The sequence below is a fragment of the Alligator sinensis genome, unplaced genomic scaffold (assembly GCF_000455745.1).
Source record: "Alligator sinensis unplaced genomic scaffold, ASM45574v1 scaffold493_1, whole genome shotgun sequence".
In the NCBI taxonomy this organism is placed as follows: domain Eukaryota; kingdom Metazoa; phylum Chordata; order Crocodylia; family Alligatoridae; genus Alligator; species Alligator sinensis.
The window spans coordinates 690,298-712,370 of NW_005842513.1; the positions used below are offsets into that span (position 1 = coordinate 690,298).

General features: G+C 41.7%; 2 protein-coding genes across 2 annotated transcripts in view; one reads left to right on the forward strand and one right to left on the reverse strand.

Annotated features, from left to right (window-relative positions):
• The first annotated feature begins 1,291 nt into the window (after positions 1 to 1,291).
• ANKRD1 (ankyrin repeat domain 1) lies at positions 1,292 to 9,751 on the forward strand. The gene is made up of 9 exons (XM_006031558.2): positions 1,292 to 1,597; positions 3,283 to 3,462; positions 5,107 to 5,244; positions 5,357 to 5,464; positions 6,222 to 6,320; positions 7,832 to 7,930; positions 8,105 to 8,203; positions 8,381 to 8,479; positions 9,637 to 9,751. The coding sequence occupies exons 1-9, from the start codon at positions 1,571 to 1,573 to the stop codon at positions 9,745 to 9,747; spliced, it is 960 nt and encodes a 319-aa protein (XP_006031620.1). The 5' UTR covers positions 1,292 to 1,570; the 3' UTR covers positions 9,748 to 9,751.
• Positions 9,752 to 12,821: 3,070 nt separating this feature from the next.
• RPP30 (ribonuclease P/MRP subunit p30) overlaps positions 12,822 to 22,073 on the reverse strand; it is a 32,027-nt gene continuing 22,775 nt past the window's right edge. Inside the window, exons 9-12 of the mRNA XM_014523629.2 lie at positions 20,994 to 21,023; positions 20,297 to 20,334; positions 18,774 to 18,853; positions 12,822 to 14,259 (exon numbers count right to left, since the gene is read on the reverse strand). Coding sequence (XP_014379115.1) covers positions 14,150 to 14,259; positions 18,774 to 18,853; positions 20,297 to 20,334; positions 20,994 to 21,023 — 258 coding nt within the window. The 3' untranslated portion in view covers positions 12,822 to 14,149. The remainder of the gene's footprint in view (positions 14,260 to 18,773; positions 18,854 to 20,296; positions 20,335 to 20,993; positions 21,024 to 22,073) is intronic.

The window sequence follows — 22,073 nt, forward strand, 5'->3', positions numbered from 1 at the left end:
GGACTGGAGACAGAGAACTCATCCCCTGTGGCCCTCTGCTGCCTAGTTTGACCAGGAGCAAATTTGCTCCTGGTCAGAGTCTACAAGTGCAGTACTGCACAGTTAATTTAGCACCTGTATTTACAGGTACTAACTGTGTAGACTGTGGTGCTTTACTGCACAGATTAATCTACTGTGTAGCAAAATGTCTCATGTAGATGCACCCCATGTTATGTCAGTTACAAACAAGGCAAAGCCAAGCCAAGCTGGCTCCTGTTCTAGTAAACATAGAGCAGGAATACAAATGTATTTTGGAAGCAGATAATAATGCCATGTAGAAAATAACTCTTTTGGAATAACATATGGAGGTATTAGTATTTGGGAAAAGAGTTTTAGAAAGGCTGTCCCACATACTCTGTTTTAGCTCTGGGGCTTACCTTCCAATGTCACAAATATTCTAATCAGTAAAGGAAGCACCTGATGCTCAGCTTTGTTTCAGGAAAAGGGAGGTGCCTAGCAGATACATTTGAACATACTCGAACTACTAGTGGATAGTTTAGGAGAGGATGGGCACCTTGAAAGGTCAGCATCACAGACACCAATTTATGTAAGTAGAGGAGCTTGCCCACATATGGTTTTTCATGGTCAGTAGAAGTTCCTTCTGTCTGCAAGTTCCTCTTTATTTAATACGTATCAGCCTTAATCCATTTGCTGACTAGGTTCTCTCTCTTCTCAAAGTCCCTCAGGCTCAAAAGGAAAATATTGCCTCTGAAAGCAGCAGTGATTTTACTTTTTCAGAAAGTAACTGGATATAATTTACTACTCTGTTTATGACTGGTGACGATTTCCAGGAAAAATGCAAAGCTAGCTGTTTTGAGATCTTATACTGATTGTAACTTATCAGGTCATAGGCCTTTTTAGCACTAGAGACATCATTCTGGTTTAGTAATCCCTTCAGAGAATTCCTTCCAACAAATATAGAAGAGTGCCATCATGATGAGAGAAAGCTTTTCCTCTAAACTGTTTACCATCCAAAAATAGATGGCAATGAAAAGAATGCCTTCCCAAAACTTAAGGGGTCATCCACTTATCAGAAAGACATTACCACAAGTACTCTAAATGGGTCACTTACCCTTTCCGGTGTCTCATAGTCATTTGAAAGTCAGTAAAAAAAAAAAAGATATAATGCACTATCAACAGACAGCTGTCCTAGTGGGCACTGGGAAGTTAGAATGACTAGCATTTCTGAGCTATGGTGTCACTGACAAAGGAATGATGATCTCACATTTCATACCAATTCACATATTCAGTGCGGTTAGACAGTGAGACTCAACCTAGCTCCCAACTGACATCCCCCCTTCTCTCTTGACACTAGATCTGGCTAGTTAACACGTCTGGAATGAAAATGAACCTACCTCTGAGCTGGCGAATCCAAGGGGCATATCTGGTTTCCCAGGTTGGAAGATTATCTCACCCAAGCTAAGTTCTCCAAAGATATATAAGCTAAGATAGGCTGGTGGTCTCAGCAGAGCTGACTTGAGCACTGGGTGTCTTATCCATAAAGGAGTACAACTAACAACAACCAGCAAACATGATGATGCTGAAAGTGGAGGATCTGGTAGGTACAAGCTGCCTTTGCTCCCTCTCAGTTACTGTTATTTCAGGATTTTTATTGTAACTAGTCAATAACAGTGTCTTTGTTCATTATTATTACAGGTATCTGTAGAGTGATTGTCACTGCTGAATCATACTATGCTGAAAAGAGCTTGCTTTAAATTGTCCTTGGGGTTTGGGTTTTCCATTAATCTAATGAAATGGTTGACTATATTTTGGATTGGCATATGATGAACCAGGCAATTAGGTGTATACCTTTGATTTACTTACTTTATTTGCTCAGATGCTGTATTTGTTTACAATTATGCACATGTGTTAACACCCAGTAAAAGATGTATGTAGATGTAGGTATGCAAGATTATCTTAACTTTTAAACCAAAATTGAAAGTTGCTATCTGTTCCTATACAAACTGTTTTCCATAGACTAATTGACTTCCTGAAAATTAATATCTTAGACAACAGATAGCTTGAATATTCTTCTTAGTGTTCATCTTAGTCAAATTGGATTGGATCAATAAACTAAGCAAATGTGACAAACTCAGAAGAACACTGGAAAGTTGTTTGGAAATTTTTCTTCCTCCCAGAAGAATATGTTAGGATGAAAATGCCATACAGCATAACCAGTTAATGCTAGTTTTAAATTCTTTGGCAAGACCCCTCTGATTTCTACAGTGCTAAATTCTCCACCGCCAAAGTTGTACAACAGCATTTGATATCAAAAACATTCTGGATTGTATAATTTCTGTGAAATATATCCCCAAATGCACTGTGCCTTCACATAACTTTAACATACTCTCTTAATGGAGGTATGTAATCAAGCGCAGGAAACATTTTTAGAAACTATGCCTACGCCTTGTGGCATTAGATCATTAGCTAAGGCTGTGTAGCCAACCTGTGGCATGGACGCCACAAGTGGCATGGACAAGCAGATGGGGGAGAAGATGGGCAGCAGAGCAGGAGATAGGGCAGGAAGCAGAAGCAAACCAGAAAACTGGGCAGGGAGCATAAAGCAGAGCAGTAGTTTGGGCAAAGGAAGGGCACCGGAGTGGCACCTGGAGAAGTTGCAGGGCTCATTTGTGCATGACTGCCAAAAAGGTTGGTTCCCATTAATTTATATGGGTTACAAAAAGCTACTTCATTCACAGGCAATACGGAACAACTTTTTACTGAGAGGGAGATACCCAGGGCGGGGCGAGGGGTAGCAAGTCTTTCTACCTTTTACTCCAATGAGTTTATGGAGAGTAGTACACAAGATAAATTAAAAAGGTAAGGTAGAGAAATAATAAACAGCAAAAAACAAGCAAACAAAAAAACAAAAACCCAAACCCTGATTCCAGTTTTATAATGAGACTTATTCTGATATTGTTATTATAGTAGCAAGCAGAACCTAGCCAGAAAGACAATTTATGGCATGCTCTCTTATAGTAGGCCTGATCCAGTCAGTGAGAGCTTCTCCATTGACTTGCGAAGTGTTGGGTCAACCTGTGAGTTAGTCCTTTATGACAACTGTCATAACAGTTTAATTTGGCTTCAGAGTTTGTGAAAGTGTTGGGCCCCCAAGTGCCACATACACTCTTATGTGGGGACAGACAGACCACTTTCAAACAATAAGATGTTCATGTTTTTGCAGTTGGTGGATACTTATGATTCTGTACTGTAGGTTGCATAATATTTCATTCTCTTTTGCAGGTGACGGGGAAGAAGAGTAACAGCAATGAGACTGGAGGTTTCCTACCAGAAGACTTCAAACATGGAGAGTATGAAGCTACTGTGAGATTAGAGAAACAAGAGGATCTCAAGACACTCCCTGAAAACTTACTGGCCCAAAGAGATCTTACCTACAAAAAGGAGAAAAAGCTAGAGGCAGAGGTAGGCTCTTTGGTTTTGTGCTCATTTTTTATCATTTTGTGGCAGCTGTACCTGTGAAGCCCTAAAAACTGTCCATGTCTTTTGTTCTGTTCTAACCAATGTATCTTTAATGGCGAGTCTAAAAAATAAAACCTTGACAGACCTCAACCCAGGGAGAACAGAATACCTGACACTGAGTCCACTTAACCAACAGAAATCATCTCATTGACTTAAAACAGGCTTTCAATCATGTTGCGCTGAAAACAGCATTAGATGCTGCTTCATTTTTCACTTCTAATTAAAGAAGCAGAAATTTCTTATCTTCCTGTGGCTAGCTGTACAGTAAGCAAAGGCCTGGCATATCCAATTTGTAAACTTAATAATCATCGCTGGCATCAACCAAACAAATAGCAATTGCAGTTTGGATCTCTCACCATTTCCCAGCATAGATTTAAGAGCATAGTTCTTTCCTGAAGTCCTTTTACCAACCCCAGCCCCCACAGCACGCTTTCTAGCACACCATGCAGAAATAGTAGCCATTAAAATGACTCCTGTCAAAACAAATGAACAAGTACCTTTTTTGGGATATAGCAGCTTTTCATTCCCCCCCCCATGTTTGTTTACTTCCTGTTTCACAAAGCACTACAACAGGTCTCCCATTCATCAATGTAAATTAGCAACCTGCCACACACAACACTTACAGCAGTTCAATTACATTAGAAAAATCCTACTTATTGAGAAAGAATCAGCAGTTTAAACAAAATACTAGAAACAAGGCTTTTATTTACAAAGGAGGGGTATGTATATGAATATAGAAATATTCATAAGCCCAGAAATTACCCAATTTAACTAAGAGATTATCACTAACCAGAGAATTAATATTTTCAAACTCACTTATTGATGGAGTATTCACAAACATAATTATCAAACAGTTCTTGGGAATTTGATGCCTGACCCATGGCCTACTGAAAGTAGTAGGAAACTTTCCATTGACTGAAGTAGCCCACAAATCTACATTTTTAGTTAGTTAACAGAATGTAATACTATTGAGTCAAACTAAAACTGGCATGAATCAGGCTAATTTAAGGATATATTTTCCTTGAGCAGAGTTAAGTTAAAGCTACAAGCTACACAAAAAAGCAGGAGGAGGGACAAAGTATCCTGAAAGGTGCTTAGGACATGAAGCTTGTATTGAAATCAAAATGAATTACAAATGCTTGTCACTTGTATTTGGCTATACTGAAATGGCCATAAAATGTTATAGGTTGTAAGGCTGGAAGGGAGAATCATGTCTATTTAGGTTGACTCCCTACAAGACACAGGTAACAGAATTTCATTCCTACCATCTATGGTTGAACTTCAGCACATGTTTTAGAAAGAGGTCCAATTCTGAATAAAGTTCACAAGTGCTGTAGAATTCACTCTCTCTCTTAGAAATAAATTGTATTAATTATTTTATTAACTAATTAAGTTAAAGTTAATTAAATTTTATTAATTAATCCCAATTTTATTAATCATCCCAATGCTGTTCATAAACTGCACCATATTTCCAGTCTGTACTTCACTAATCTCAAATGGGGGAATAAACTACATTGGTGTTTTAAAAAGGAAAGGCGTTTTATGTTTTGTCTGGACTCATCATTATCCTCTGCTTGATTCATTCAGCTCAAGAAGAAAAAGCTAGAGGAGAGACCAAAACTTGAAAACTTGCAGGATCTTGAAAAAATTATTCAGCTGAAGAAAAGGAAAAAATGCAAGAAAGTGAAAGTGCCCATTTTAAAGGAACCTGAACCTGAAGTAATTGTGAGTTCTGTTTCATCAGTATGTACATTCTTCTGGGAAAGATTGGATGGGATTTCTAGAATACTGTACAGCTGTAACCCATATTTATAGTCTGCATATTTCTTTCTATCAGATAGAATCAGTGGATGTACCAACCTTTTTAAAAGCAGCGCTGGAGAATAAGTTGCCAGTAATTGAAAAATACTTGTCAGATAAAGGGGATCCAGATGCTTCTGACGAGGTACATTTATATTCTTACTTCAAAGCCAACTACAAGAGAAATCACTATATGCAATTAAGCAAAATCTCAGTATCCATTACATTTTGTAGGTTCCTGAGGTTTTGTAGTGTAAAATAAGATGATAAACTTAGGGAAGTACAGTTTATTAGGTTTTCTTGCTTTAAAGGAAACCCTGGAAGTATAGGAAGTATATTTTACCTACAGAAGTATGCGTGTTTAATGGAAACTTGTTGGTGGCCAGGAAACCCTGATTTCCTTTGACAAAAAGCCTTTCAGTACTATCGGATTCAATGTCAGTGAGCTGCAAGACAGAAACCTTTCTGCTTAGCTATAAAAACTTGATTCTTTTGTTCTTAGCAACACAGCTTTTTGTTTTTGGTTATCCACTTTTGCCATATTCCCAGATGAGAAGAGACTATCTGTCTCTTAGGCTATATCCTGCGTAAAATTGCATTTGCAACATAGTATAAAGACAGACTTGGGAACTCAAGAGGTTCAGAATATTTTTAACTTGAATGCCACATTGCAGACATTACTCATGCCCTTTAAAATATGCTGGGTAGGCAGCTCTCATCTGGTAGGATGCTATTAAAATTTAGCAGATTTAAAGTCTCAAAAGTATAAGCACTTGAAAATGAATAAGCATAAAGTATGTGGTTTCCATCATCTGGGCTATGAGCGGGAAAAGGATTTTATTTTAAACAAATCTCTTTGTACCCTCACTTAGTATTTGACTTATCACTATTTTAATTAACAGTACAAACGGACTGCACTACACAGGGCCTGCTCAGAAGGACATCTAGAGGTGGTGAAAAAGCTAGTGGAAGCTGGAGCCCAATTTGAATTCCAAGATATGGTATACACATCTATATATGGATCTTCTTCTTTAAGAACCTGCTGTGTTTTGAATATGTCAGTTTTCAAAAAGACCCATACATGTGAGATCAAAATTACTAACCTGTCACCACTGATTCTAGCGGCTTGTAAGAATTTACCTCTAAAACAGGTCTATGGAGAAAAGGGTTCAAAACCATGGTGTCTGGTGCTTCTCCTTAGTCCCATGAACATAACTTCTGGAAGATGCAAGATGAACAGATTGCCTAGCACGTAACTTGTGTTGCTACTTCACAGTAGGCCCTGCCCAAGAGCCTACAATCAGGCCACCACTCTAATCCATCACCCCCAGGTGGTGGTGGAGATACCACAGCCTGATCTCTTTAAAGCATGCTTATCGCTATACATCCTATCCACCCCAATGTGCTAGAACAGGATTTCTCTACTGGGCAAAGGTGAGAACAATGCACTTCTGGAATGCTCTCCAAGGGTAGCCAAGTATCAACAGCTTTTGCAGCTGTTTCTGTGCTTCTCCATTCCCAGCGCTTTGTCTCATTGCTACACAGCAGGGATTGGAAAAGCCTCTCATCGCCTTAACACTCCAGAGACTGCTGATGGGAGGGGTAAGAATGTAAAAAGATCTGCAAAGGCAGGAGGATGCCTCTGAAGGGCACTGGGGAAGGGAGACGAAGATGGTCCCTCCCCTGAAAAGGCAGAGGCAATAACTAAAATTGGAACTTCGGCTGGGGGAGAGGAAGAACAACAGAAGAGGTGTCTAATCCACTTTTTAAAACCTGAAAAAGATCTTGAAGGAACACAACTCCTTTTCTGTTAAGTTTTGAATTTTCCTGATTTTTTTTTGGGAGTTCAAAAGGCAAGAGAGTCAAAACAACTGTGGTTCAATTTTTGGCATCTAAACACAGGAATTCTCATCCCTGCCCACCAACAACTGAGCTTCTAAACCCATAGTAGGCACCAAAACATCCAAAGCTTTGTGCTCATGTGCCCTGATCACCCACCATTTGCCTGACCCCATTAGGATTTGGGGTTGCTTAGCTCTTCTGTAAGATTCAGGGAGCAGACACATGGATTCAGAAGTCTAACTGCAGACAGCCACATGTTAAGATTTGGAACCTCTTCTTGTAAATTACTATGTAGAAAACCAAACTGCAGTTTGACTAAAACTGTCTTATAAAAGTTTTAACTTAAGTTGCTTTGGTCCAGATCCTCAAAGATGTACCAAACTTGTACTGATGACTACACAGCTTTAAGGATCTGGGCCATTGCAAACGAGGCCTAAATAGACCTTGCTGCCTCAATCACAACATGCAATGGTTGTGAAGGATGACATATCTGTGGTACTAGGGACAATAGGGCCTAATAAAAATGCTGCTAATAGCTACAGCCAATTTGCTTTAGGTCAGATTGCATCAGAACAAACTAGTTTTCATTAATTTTAGAACTTCTATCAGAATTGTCCCCTTTGCTATTTTGGGGGGGTCAGTAATTTTCTATTTGTTTTTCTTGGTGTAGCTTGAATCTACTGCTATTCACTGGGCATGTCGTGGGGGAAACTTGGAAGTTCTGAAGTTCTTGCTAGACAAAGGAATAAACAGAAATGCTAGAGACAAGGTAGGTTCTTGTGTGATGCAAAAGCACTTTTTAAGCCTGTCTGAAGAATTGGTCCTTACTCCAAATTATAACTGCTTGGTGGCAGTTCTCAGAATGTTCTGCCTCTTAGGAAAGTTAATTATCAAAGGCAAAAAAACCTACACCCACTGATTTTTTCCCCCTCCCATTTACCAGCTGCTAAGTACACCTCTGCACGTAGCTGTGAGGACAGGTCGGTATGACTGTGGTGAACACCTTATTGCTTGTGAAGCAGATCTTAATGCCAGAGACAGAGTAAGTAATATATTTACCTAACATACAGTATTTGTTACTTCTCAATTATAATCTCACAGGGAGCCAAACACACCTTTGTAATTTCACTTGATTGTAAAATTACTATCTGATATTCAGCCTAGAATGCTGTCCTAGAACTGCAGGCTCTAACCTGTAATCAATCTTGTTCTTTTTTAGGAAGGAGATACACCTATGCATGATGCAGTGAGGCTGAATCGTTATAAAATGATTAGACTCCTGATTCTTTATGGAGCAGATCTAAATATAAAGAATGCTGTAAGTATTAACAAAATGTTACATTAAAACGGTTTTTTTGTTAGAATAATTTCATAGATTTCAAGGCCAAAAGGGATGCTTACGCTCATCTAATCTGAACTTTTTGAGAATCACTCGGAGTCGGTTAATAAATGGTGAATGTATTCTTGGACATTTCAGGTTTTTTTTTCAGATGTCAAAATTGTACCAGCAATAACTTAAAATTTTATTCCGTGTATCTTTACTACCAAATGACAGATTTTAAAAGACCCCAAACACTTGATTCTTTGTTACGCACTCTCGCACTCACATTGTATAACCAAGTACCATTTAAAACCCCCACTGAAACAGCATCTTGTTGAACGGATGACTGGTTAATCATTATCCTGACTGGTTGGCCACATTAAGTCAATCAGGGGAGATCTCAGGCTAAAATGAATTTTAAAATTTAGGAAGAAACTGACCTTTTGTTGTTAGAAAGTCTGCCAGTGGCAGCTGTGGAACAGGCAGAGGTCTGCAACCAGTTGCTAAAATACAGCAAATAAAACCCTGGCAGGTTGGAAAGTGACCTTTATTGCCATCAATCAATGATTTTTACAATAAGCAATTGCAGGGTAAGGAAATTAATCTGTTTTGCCACCTAGTTTAACACCTTGCTAACACTGCCAGATGCTTCCTTCAGTTCACTATTTAGTCTTTATAACAGTGTCACTGATAGCAATATTAGCATATGCACAGAGACTGAGGGTCAGACTTTGTCTACAAAATGAAACTTGCTCATGTTTGACACAAGCTATTATTTTTTAGACCGGTTTAAAATGGTGAAAATTCTTATGTAGGTATTCTTCAGTTTCAAAGTGTCTGAGTGCACTTAGCTTAAACTGATTAGGAATGTGTTGACGCTAAAACAAAATAATCTGCTGTAAATTTAACATTTAGCTAGTTATTTTGCAGATGGAATTTAAATAGCTAATATAGCCTGATCCCACTGAAGCTGGTGGAAACTGGTTATCTGCCCTGGATCAACACCCCAATACTATAGTGATACGTAGCCATTAGGAACCAAAGTCCATACATTATATATCTGTGCTACTCACACCTAAGAGAGAACAAGAATAGTAGATTTATTTCTGAATTCACCTCTTGAAATTAAACCTGTTTTTTCCTCTATTAAATAGGAAGGAAAAACTCCTATGGATCTTGTACTTCAGTGGCAGAATGGCGCCAAAGAAATATTCAACAGCCTTAAAGACAAATCCTATAAGAGCTCACAAATAGATACATTCTGAAGAGGAAAAAAACCTCAGTCTCTTCTTTAACAGTTGTAAAATGGGATTTTAAAAGGTACCATAACCAGCCTGATGAAAAATAGCCCTGAACATACTGTTTTTACTGACTACAAATTGCTGGTCCTACTCTATTATTTATACATGCCTTTGTTGGAATACTGTAGGAAAACGCAGAAAAAGAATCAAAAAGACTGTTTAAGTGTTCCAATTCCACTGGAAGTAAAATTGCTTTATTTATTCTTATTTATTTTTTATTTTGTAAGTTTTTTTCTTGCTGTCCTTCAGTGGCTATCCACTGTTCATCTCGATCACAAGTAATGTTACTACTACTTTTAAATGGAGTTTCAATTACTAATTGTGGTCACCTCAGTCAGCAATATTAACCCTCTTGGGCCTCTCCGTCTTCTTTTAAATCTTTACAGCATTTCCAAGTATACTAGTGGCTTCACATCTTATCAAGTCTTTCAGTAGATCTAAAGAGCTAATATTTGTAACTGTTATTCCATCTTTGCCAAATTGTCTGTATTAGAATAAGCTGTTAAACAAGTGGCAATATGTGGAAGACTGTGGAAGGCAATAGGTTTAGAAATGCCAGGTGGAATTAAAGGAGCAGTTCATAATTGGGTTTACACACTGGACAATCTACTGACAAGGAAGCTCAAGCACTGATGTCAGATGTTAATTGGTTGAACCACTGGGTTCAAATGTCACGTGATGAAAGTAAGAGAATGAGAGTGGAAGAAACATGCACCTCAGAAGTTCTAGGCATAGCAATGCACAGCCTCATAATTGAAGAATGAAATACAGATGATGTATATTTGTAACATTTGTACTGCTTTTTATGTACATTTTGTATTGATCCTATTTAAGATTTAATAAACTGTGTGGCTCTTTTTATCTGTTTGAGTAGATCCTGCTTATGCAGTAGTGCAGAAGAAGCCCTGTCTTTGTCGACTACCTTAGATCAGGGCTGTCCAACTGGTGGCTTGCAAGGGGCTAAATTGCACCCCTCAGATTTCCACCTGGGTGACACTCCCTCATCCATCTGCCTGCAGAAGCAGCCAGGGTCTCTGGGCCCTCTTCCCCTGCAGCTTCCACTTCCCCACCACAAGGGCAGGTTGGTGCAGCCCAAGAGCCTGTAGTGCTTAAGCTGGGGGAGCCAGCATCCCAAAGCACAGAAAGCACCATGCAGCAGGGGAGCCGAGAATATTAGGGTGAGGGCGGCACCTGGTGCAGTGTGGGGAAGATCTTCCGTGCCTAGTGCAGCCAGGGGTGGGGAAGGGCACCCAGTGGACTGGGAGCACCCAGGCATGTAGTGCAGCTGGGGGTGGGGGCATGAGTTATACAGGCCTGAGAGCCTATGGCTCTCACTGGTACAGTCCCTGCTGATGTGGGCTGTGTGGCATGTGGTCCCAGGCCACTTAGAAGTTGGTCAGCTCTGTGTTAAGATACCTTTACTCATTTGCCTGGAAATGCCAGCAATAAATCACCCCCTTTGTCACTTAGCTAAATGCCTTCTCAATTTTGGCAAATAGAACAGAGCCATGCTCTGTTCTGTACCCTACCCCCTACAGTTGCACCAGTGTTGGGAGCTCAAGACCCTCTTTTCTAGAGCAGCATTCCTAGTGTTGTGGTTCAGTGGTAAAATCCTCTTCTGCCATGCAGGAAACCTGGGTTTGATTTCTGGATGCACATGTAACTTCCATGCACTGGAAGTCCAAACTTGGTCTTGACTTTGGATTCTCTTTCAGTGGCCTGAAGAGGGGATGGAAGGTCTGGGCAGTCTCCACTCCTCCATATTCCTGCCTAGGAGCATGCGTCAAAGGTCTTGGTGACCTCTCACACACACACCATGGCCCAAAAGGATCCACAGTTCCTTACTACACAGGCCACATACTACCGTCCAACTCTTAAATGGGAGAAATGCTAATGCCCTTTGTGCCCATGCTCTCCACTTCAGACAGACTCCAGCCAGCAAGCATTACCAAGAGACTTAAGGCCTCACAACACAGCGATAATGATGATGATTTTAAGAACTAGCTCTATTTAGATTGGCACAAATAGGGATGCGTATGGATTACAAAAGTGGGATCACTGCAAGAGCGAATACAAATAAATGGGACAAGACAGCGTGCACACAGAACATCCACAAACACAGAAAATTCTTTGGCAGACCTGTCCCTGAGGGATGGAACACAATTCAACAGCTGATCCTCTCCTCACACAGGCATTTTCAAAGCATCACCTAATTAAATCTAGCCCACTCTCTGCAATACCTTACAAACATATATGGACATTATTTATAATGGCCTGCTCTCTACTGGAAGTCATGAGACTAGTTCCCTGTCACTGCCCTTGCCTGTGGGCTGCAGCTTCTCTGCTCTCTTTTGTGCAACCAAACAGCTCACTACAAAGAGCCAGACACAGAACTTGCTGGCAATCTATTGTGAAATATGCAAACCAAAGTAACATCAGAGCCTTTATAACTGGTAAGTATTGACAGGCCGCAAAGTGCTTAAGAGGATACAGAAAGATTTCAGAAGCTTAAAGAAAAGAAAAATGGGGTGAAACAACGTTTTTAACCAATGCCTGAGGCCTCACATTTTCTTAAAGGCCAAAAAAGAGAGACCATTAGAAAAGGTCTCATTCATTTGATCTCAATTAAATGCTAATAAGCAATGAAACATTGCTTGCTTTGACTTCTTGGCTCTCTCTACCTCTCACTCAGCAAACAATTTCTCACTCCCAGTACATACACTTGTGGCAAAGGCAAGATACAGCAAAGCAATGCCCTGCTTCTTTCTAGGTAGTAATCAGTTGCGTTTGGTTTCCGTTTTTTGAGCATAAGGCCAGAACACGTATGATATATATCTAAATGATAAAATGGTATATTATCAGCAAGAATCCTGGTTTTCTCTGATTAAAAAAAAAAAAAAAAAAATGCCCAATTTTTGGATTTAAAAAAGTAATCCAAAATCCACATTTTTCTGTGATTAATATGAAACACTGCTGTATATATATCTATATATTAGTGGTGTTTCATTTTAATTATGGAAAAATGTGGATTTTGGGTTACTTTTTTAAAATCCAAAAATTGGGCATTTTTTTCATCAGAGAAAACCAGGTTCCCCGATTATCAGCTACATCCTGCGACAGATGAAATGAACTTGATCACAAAACTCAGAAGTGACAATAATAAAGGCAAATATTCTATCCTATGCACCTCAAAGTAAAAATCTTACAGTGAGTATTGCCGGCCATTGCCTAAAGTATTAGTAAGACTGACTTTTGCTTTAAAACAATTCTGCTCAGTTCAGCCCTGAGTCACACTGAGGATCAACTGCAAAAAGATTTCTGCAATCACTTACATACTATTACTTGCATTTCTCACCTTGTTGCCTGAGAAAGTCACTGTTTGCAGCCCATGAGTCCAAGAGCCCATTACGAGCTTGTATATGACTTATAAAATTTAAAGCTTTAACCAGGACTTGAAAGAGTCCTAAAAAAAGACTGGCAGCAGGAGAGAACTGATTAGAAGAGAACTGCAATTTGCAGGCAGCAGGACAGGGGAAAGGACTAGAGGAAGGAAGCGGGTAGCAGAATGGACACTCTTGCATACATACTGATCCTGACATACGGTCTTATTTAGCTTTGCCTTTTTTGGATAAGGTGGAGGTTGCTTAGATGAGATAGCTGTCGTACTGCTGTAGTGGCTCATCATACTGATCACACGGTGTTACTTTGGGTCCTTGCAGTCCATCTGCTGTATGCACCTATCACCCCAAATTATAAATTTTCAGCACGCCTACCAAATAAAGCACAGGACATTACAGACTATTGTAACATGAACTTAGATTTCTTTGCAATTCAGAGATGTTGGAATGTCCTTTTCAGCTGATGATCATAATGATGCAAAATTAGGCAGTGCTATTTTGCACTGTGCAACTGTCTTTCAGAGACCAGCTCCAGGAGCAGGCTGTATCAAATTGCAGTTGTAAGATGAAGTATATGGAAACTTCTTAAGCCTCAAAGAGAAGTACCAGCCAGGTTTTTAAAAGGGCTCATTGGAAAATTATTTCAATATAGAAAGAAACAAAGTCATACAACTTGTAGTAACATTTTTAAATTCTAATACTGCAACATTTCTTACCCCCATGACTGAGGATAGGGTTGGGAGTAGACCATGGCTCTAATAAACAGGCAAAGCAGCTTAGCCGTCTGAAACCAAAAAAAAGAGCTTTTGGCTTTTGTGAAGCATTGTTAATATATCAGCCCTATTCCTGCATCTCTTTTACTTAAACACATATATAAAAATGGAAATACTCCATTCTGAACAGTGAAGTAGTGAATCCAGGAAGGGATTGAGAGGAAGGCGAGAGGAAGTGCCTTCTGGTTTTGATCCTCATACTTGAGTCTTGGCTCTTTTGCATGCTGGAAGGGTCTCTTCTTCCTCCTCAACTGGTTGAGGTTTCTTCATGGTGTATACCACACCACAGGCTGTCTTCCTGGTTTCTGGAATTTAAATGTGAAAACCACATGAAAGCTTAGAATAGCTGAGGTATGACAATGCTAGTATCTGAAGAATTCACTTGCAGAACCACCTCCATGCCCCTACAAATACTGGATTGTTTTCTGCCAATCCCAATCCCCCCCACCCCATCCCTGTGTTTGTAAGGGGTGTCATCCCTCTGCCTTGCTCCTACAGTAGGAGACTAATGTATTCACATAAACTCCAGAATGTGAAAAAGATGTTCAAAAACAGCAGCAGCAGGACAGTAATGTTCAAATATTAAAGTTATTTCAGTCTGGTGGGCACCCGGTGAGGTCTCTCCAGTCTTGTTCTGGATATGCTATATTGGGGAAAAATGAAGCTACTATAATTTACGCTGGCAAGTATTTTGCACTGTGAATAGGCACAGTCCAAAATTTCTGACCCTATTGGCAAAGGAGGACTGAAAGACCTGGTCCACACAGGACTGGGGGCATCTGCAGGCTTGATACTAATGAAGCAAACCCTATCAGGGGGAGCTGCACAAGTGTAGCATGTTTATGATAGGGTTCCCATTGGCACAATTATGTGCAAAGGCCTTATTTAGACTAGGCACTAGAGGTGTCATCAACATCAGGCAAAAGAGAATAAGTGGTGTACAAATACCACGTGCACAATCTGAGAAAGGCTGAGTATAGAAAAAGGATTAACGGGCACTTTTTGTATAAGATGAACAAGGAGCTAAAGCTGGCTCTCCAAACTTTACAGCCTCCTGATGTGGGAGGCCACAAGATGCTGACTGAGAACAAGCTGTCCACTGATGCTGATGTAATAAGAAAAAAACCCCCAAAAAACAAAAAAACAAACCCAGTGTAGAAAGAAGTCAGAAAGGGTTTGTTTACACCTTTTTAAAAAACAAAACAAACATTCAGGGTTCTCTCTAGCCTGAAGACTACTGCACCCTGAAAATTAATTGAAATAAACTTCACAAAAGGCAGTAGAGAAACATGCACAGATTTTTACCAGATTATTCAAAACCTCTTATATGATCAAGGGACTAATTAACATTTTGGAAAAAGGCTATTTCTGGTAAACATCTTACTCTCCACTTTCACAAAAAGGTATGCAAGCTCATAGTAGCCATTCCCAAGTAGGTGCTCCCAGCAAACATGCTCTTGATGACTGAAGTACAGTACCTTCCAGGATTTATGTATAAAGCAGCAGCTAAAATTGTCAAACCCACATTAATAAACAATGCCCACACCACTGAAAAAAACTCCCCCTGCCCCTCTACAAAGCTGTTAGTAGTATGATCTTAGCTTTGTATCAGCCAATAAGCATTTGGTTACAGCACCAGCGTTAATAAACCCCACATTCATTTCTCTTCACTGCAATTTCCCCTCTGTAACATATCAACATACTAGAAGTTCACTGGAGATAAACTCACTGTGGGGACAGAACACCTCATTTCGTGATGCTCTAGAGCAGTGGTTCTCAACCTTTTTTGTACCAGGATCCATTTGTAAACACTGATGGCCAGTCCTGACCCACAGCCCGCTGGCCCAGCCAGTGCCCCTCAACTCCAAGCCACAGATCACTGGCCCTGTTGGTGCTCTCACTCCCAACCCAGAGTCCTTTGCCCCCTGGGCCATGATGGTGCCCCTCACTACCAATCTGCAGCTCCCTGCCCCCCCAGCCATGCCAGAGAGGGCCCCCAGCTGCCCCCATCCCATTTGAGCTGGAGCGTGGTGGCTGCAACAACTCTGGCTTATGAGGGTGGTAGCAGGGCAAGTCCAGCCATGGCATGGGCTAGAGGGAGAAGAGGCCTGTGGCACCCCCCGCCCCCCATCTTAGGCTGCGCCACACCAGGCAGCCTGGTCACAGCCCCATCTGCCCCCCAAGCACCATCTCCCAGGTTCCCCAGTACAGGCACAATCCCTAGTGCCATTTGGGCTAGTCACACAGCTGCTCTCTCAACTCCTAAAGGACCCCCCCACAAGGATAGGCGCCTTCTCCCCCGCCATGACGCAGCCTTGGCACTCAGCCATCTTCCCCCAATGCCAGTAGGCACCCGTCCCCGCCCGCCACACCCATCCCTTCCACACCCATCCGATAACCCATGCCTGGACAGTCCACAACCCCTGGACCTCCAACCCCCACTCCCCATACACTTACATGCATCCAGCTGCTGGGGCTGCTCCCACAACCCTGCCTGGCTGAATGCCAGCCATGTACACGTGCACGCACAGATGCACATTCGCCCACTGCCTCCAACTGCCCCAAGCAGCTCCTTGCTGGCTGGAATGTTGCCAGCTTGCAAAGGGAAACCCATGCTTTCCCCTGTTTTTCTGGGATTTGCTCACAACCCTTTCAAATATTCTTGTGACCCACTTTTGGGTTGTGACCCACAGGTTGAAAAAACACTGCTCTAGGCCAGGGGTTCTCAAACTTTGTGATACCACGACCCTGAGTGCTGGATGGCAGCGGTGCGTGATGGAGAGCTCGCACACGGCAGCCACTCCCACCACTCTGTGCCACTGCCGCATCCCCATGCTGCCACGCATACGACCTGGGAAATTTACGGCCCCCTTTTAAGTTGCTTGCGACCCACAGTTTGAGAACCCCTGTTCTAGGCCATAGAACAGCCCACAGGAGAGATGCTCATGCAACCTTCAGTTCTGGCTGACAATGAGGGACGGAATAAAGATGGACAAATGAAGGATAAAGCATTAGATTTCCAGCTAAAGCAAGTGTTGAACCCCCAAGCAGATCTGGCCCATGGTCCCGTCTTATCCAGCCCGTAGGATTACCTATAGTCTGGGAATTTGGTGGTGGGAGGGCAGTAGCTCATGGGGAGCCCTGGGCCCTGCACTAGATCAGGTGCCCAACCCCTAGGGTACAATCCTGGCCATGCAGGTGGGAGTGGATAGCGCTGGGCCCCCAGGACCAATTCTGGTGGGAGAGGGTGGTGCTGAGCCACAGGGTCCAATCCCAGCACGCATGGGTGGGATGGGGCAGTGCCTGGCTCCTGGAGCCGGACACCCACCCTGGAACTGAGTAGGGATATTTAGCATCTGACATTTAGGCCTCTGACACTTACATTTAAGATGAGATTAGCAGGTTAATCACACCTTAAATAGTAACCCGGCCACACATTTAAGTTAATTTAAGGCAGGGGGCAGAACCAGTCCAAGGACTATGGACCCCTGCTAATGCCAGTTTTCAACTTGCTGGTGCAGGGGTCCCCCTGCACTTACAAGTAAGGCATGATTGGAATCTAATCTCCAATCTTAAAATTGCATGTCCTAACATATATGTAGCATAGCAGGAGGTATGACTGTTGGGATCGTGGAGCAGATGCCATCATGCCTTAAAGAGAATGTCTGTCACCAGCCTCTCTCTGGCCCTGTCTAAGGAAATTGGAGAGTTTAAGGCAAATGAACTTACAGCTTGAATACAACGTGCATAACTAAAAGCATATTAACCTGATGAGAGGCACAGATACTCTCAGGAGGAAAGTGGGCTTGACCTCTAAGAAGGGTTAAGCTACAGCAACATAAGGCCTCTTTACTCCCAAATAAGAACATCCGCATGGGAATTTTAATGTGCAGTAATTTCACACCTGTGTAGCTGATGCGCATTAACTGGTCAGTCACAGGAATTAACTTCCATCCATTTGTATGCATGACAGATTTCTCTTACAATGAGAACAATCCAAGCAGGAACAGACAAATTAAAATCAGGCATCTTTACAAGGCAGCAGAGCTTTTGGGGCATGTGAAAACTGAAAACTAAAATACTGAAAAACTAACCTACGGCACAGGCTTCGCTACCTGATTCTGTGCTCCAGTGAACACGGTATAGTACAATTAGAAAAATGTTTATTTCAATTGTAGTAGAGAAATACCTCTTGGTCTAAATAATAAAATATTGTATAGAAGCAGATAGGAAGGAACTGCAGAGTTTGTGTTATGTGAAGTGTTACACAGACTTCTGTGCTGAAAACACAAGGACACTTCAGTTTTCTGAAAAAACTGCAGAACATCTGCCTATGTGGTAGCATTTCTTGCCCAACAAAGAGTTTGATTTCATATCAGGATTTTTCATATCAGATGTGAAATGGTCACAGAGCTCAAAGCTCCCACAGGTAAGATCCATGTTGAGACCAGGATCTGGCCCTTCATGAATCAAATGTTATTTTGCTACATAATGTAATAGAATAGCCTGCAATTTGATTGTGCAATCTGTGCTTTTTCAGAAAAGTCCCTTAAGTGCTATTATGAAGTACTCAAATAAAATTGCCACTACCAATAGGATCATTAATTTGCCTCTTACTCCAGGCAGAAAGACAAGGCAATAAGGGAGAGGAAAAACAAAACCTGAAGAAGCAGCACACACAGATGACCAGAAAAGGCAGAATTCACAATGATTCTCTCTTGATGGTGTTACTAAAAGGGCTGTGTTATTAAAACTAAAAAGCAAACAATACATATGGAAGTTAATATAAAAACAGAATATAGCTACATTATTCACTCACCTCCATGGAGAAGGATGGCTCTGCAGTTGGTTGAAACAGCTGCCTTGGCATCACTTTCAGACAGGCCAAACAATAAGCCTCTGCCACCTTTGTTAAGGATCTTAATCCGCTTGCTCTTTTTTGCATGTTAAGTGGTTCTTTCCCCATGCATAGATGTGGTCACTTGACAATAGACTGGGAACTATTAAAGCTACAATTCAAAATGGTTTCGCATACCCCTACTTAGAAGTGAAGGAGGACATTCAGTCCCCTTGCAGAAACTCTGCAGAAGCCTGCCTGGAAGGCCCCCTGTCAATTCTGCTTTCTTTCAGGCAGGTATTATCATTTTGAAAAATCAAAGTTCTTCCAACATAAACAATTTTCCCCTTGGAAAATGTCCCTTTTCCAGGAAGGATATTTTCTGACAGAAAATCATTGTGAGAGAAGGCTCCAGACCAGATCCAGAGGAACCACACCAAGTTAGGTAAACTATGTCTATTTCTTTTCGGGCTCCCCCCCCCAACACACCTTTTCTTTTTTTAGTATTTTTAGGAGAAAAGTTTCTGTACATTTATTGTGTCACATGGCAGTGCCCAGAATCTAAAACACTATCAAACCATCTCTAACCCTGCGATAGAGGAACACCATTTCCATTCCAGACATACATTTCTGAAGACAGACATAACCTGCATCCTTTTTCCCCAAAACCAACTGGGTAAAACTGGGGTGTGTACTATATGCAAGAAAAAGGGAAATTTGAGTAGTGGGTAGGGGAAGAGGGAAGGGGTGAAGATGTGACAGTGTTAATTACTGCTGCTCTGGGAGCCACAGCAATTCATGCACTCACTGAATGGCTTGCTTCCCCTGCCAGACCCATGGGGAGCCAACCTCCCTAACTGCATGCTGTGGTACCTGGAGTTGATCTACAGTCAGACCCAGCATGCGACCCTGGAGCCCAATGGATAGGGTCAGTCCTAGACTCAATGTGTAGGGTCAGACCTAGCATGCTAGCTCCAGAGCCATGTGGTCCTGGACTTGGTGTGTAGCCCCACAGCCAGTGGGCATGGCTGGAGTCAGTGGGCAGCCCCAGACCCGACACACAATCCCAGACAATCCCAGCTCTAGATCCAAGAAGCACGGTTGGACTTTGGCACGCAGCCCTGGAGCCAGTGGGCCAGGCTGGATCCGTCTGTGAGCCTATCAAACATGCAGGGCTGACAGCAGGCTTGGCTCCCTAGCTGCTGCTGCTAACTTAACCTCAATCAATGTTTTTTTCCCTTCAGGCTCCTCTTCATAATGAAGGTGTGTGCTATATACTAGAGAATATGGTATGTGGAAACATTTCCAAAGTTAACTCTTCAGAATATCTTCCCATTCTCAGGAGTTCTGTTATAACAATCACAAACTCCAACAAGCTTACTTCCAAGTCAACAACTTTTAAAAAACATTAGCGGGGGAAGGAAAGAGATATAGGAATACTTCAAAGTCAACTGGATGTTTTGTACGTTCTTCTTAATGATCAGATTTGACTTGCAAAAGGATACAGATTAGCTACATCATAAGGACCTCGCAGTTCTAAAGGCTAGAATGGAAAACAGAAGGCTGGATAAATACATGCCGACTGTAGAACAGCAGTGCTCTCAACCTTCAGCCTGAAGCTGTCCTCTGGCCCATAGGGCACCCCACAGGTCTGGATATGACCCCATGCATGGGCATGCAGGGTTGCTCCACAGCCAGATCTGGCGCCTGGGGCTGGGCCAGACTACACCTACAGACTGACCCCGTGAGCTCAAGTCATGCAGGATCCCACTTGCAGACTGTCCCCACACACCTCATCTGGCCCATGGGGCTGGAAGCTTAAGCCTCACCTGCTGTAGTCAGTTTGTACAAATGTCATGCTGCAGATCATTAGCCATAACTGTCTGTTTAAATTTTACATAATCATGAGATTCCAGAATTTTTGGTGATGCCAATGCAGATTCAAGACAATGACTATCACTTAGGGAAAGCAGAAAGCTCTCCAAGGTGAGAAATTTCATGAGTCAGGGGGCCCCCTGGCCTCATTCCAAAAAGACAAACTCCCAAAAACTCCCCTCACTTTCCCCACAGGATTCTTTAATAAAGCAGACACCAGAAGAAAATATAAGAAACATAAAAGGGTAATTACATTGATGCTTTCACTTATAGCAAGAATTAATCAAAAGTTGTACTTACATTAAAAAGAAAAAAAACCTGACTTACCCGTTCAGCCGCACTAGATATAATTACATTCTAGAGAATGAAAGAAAAACAAACATTAATCTTTGATAACTTATCAAAAATAGTGAATATTCCTTGTGCAAACTTGAAAGCAAAACTCCTATGAGTATCATTTGAAGTTAGGGCCCATTGCCCAAAATAATTAATTTGAACCAGTAAAAGCAGCTTTTGGGCCAGGGAGAATTCCAGAAGGATCTTTACTTCTTGGAAAGAATAAAGTTGCAAGCTTACTGGGTCAAGGAAATCAATACAAAAGCACCACAAATATGACCCTTTGCTTATGGAATCTACAGGGGTGAACCAAAGCCTCTCTCTCAGCATTTGTTTAGAGCAACCAAACCCCACCCCCTCTACCTCAAATATTTTTTAAAGGGTTTTGTTTGAAGAGTGTAGAAAAAAATAGAGGTCAAGTCTTATTAACACTGATAAAAGGCAAATGCAAGATGTCAAGTGAAGCTTTGCTGAGTATTATTTTACAGGTTTAATAGAGAATGCTCAGGTCAGCTCAGAGACAATTTTGGAAGAGAGAAGTTCCAGCACAGTACAAATAAGCATCCTAGACAAGGCACTTCTGGGGGTGCCAAGTGACAAGGAGTTTGGTGGTGTAAGCATGAAACTCTCTGGCTATTTGGGGGGAAACAAACATTGCCCTACTTCATTTTGCGCTGCCTTAATTTTTAAGGCAGCATAGATGCTGAGCAAATAAACATCCTTATCCTTTGCTGTGCCACACGACAGGAAAATAAGTGGCTCAACAAAAGGCAGTAATAGTCTGTCACTTTATTGCAGCAGATGTCTATTACTTTGTGACACTATCTCCACCCAGCCATCCCTGCAGAGCTGGCTGAGCAGGGAAGAAACCCTTGCTGCCCCAGACCTATGGCATGGGTCTGGGGCTGCACAGAAAGCAGGAAGATCACATCGCCCCTTGTCCTGCACCATCAAGGGTTGGACAAGGGATGATATGCATTTTGCCCAGTGAAGCAGATCAGCTGTGCCATAATAGTGACACAGATGAATCGCTCCATTCAGAGACTTCTGTTTCTAGCCTTTGATTCCTGC

Coding starts and splice junctions, on each gene's coding strand:
- ANKRD1 (XM_006031558.2), top strand. CDS start 1,571: ATGATGATGCTGAAAGTGGAGGATCTG. Junction 5,245..5,356: donor AACCTGAACCTGAAGTAATT/GTGAGTTCTGTT, acceptor TCTTTCTATCAG/ATAGAATCAGTGGATGTACC. Junction 8,480..9,636: donor ATCTAAATATAAAGAATGCT/GTAAGTATTAAC, acceptor TCTATTAAATAG/GAAGGAAAAACTCCTATGGA.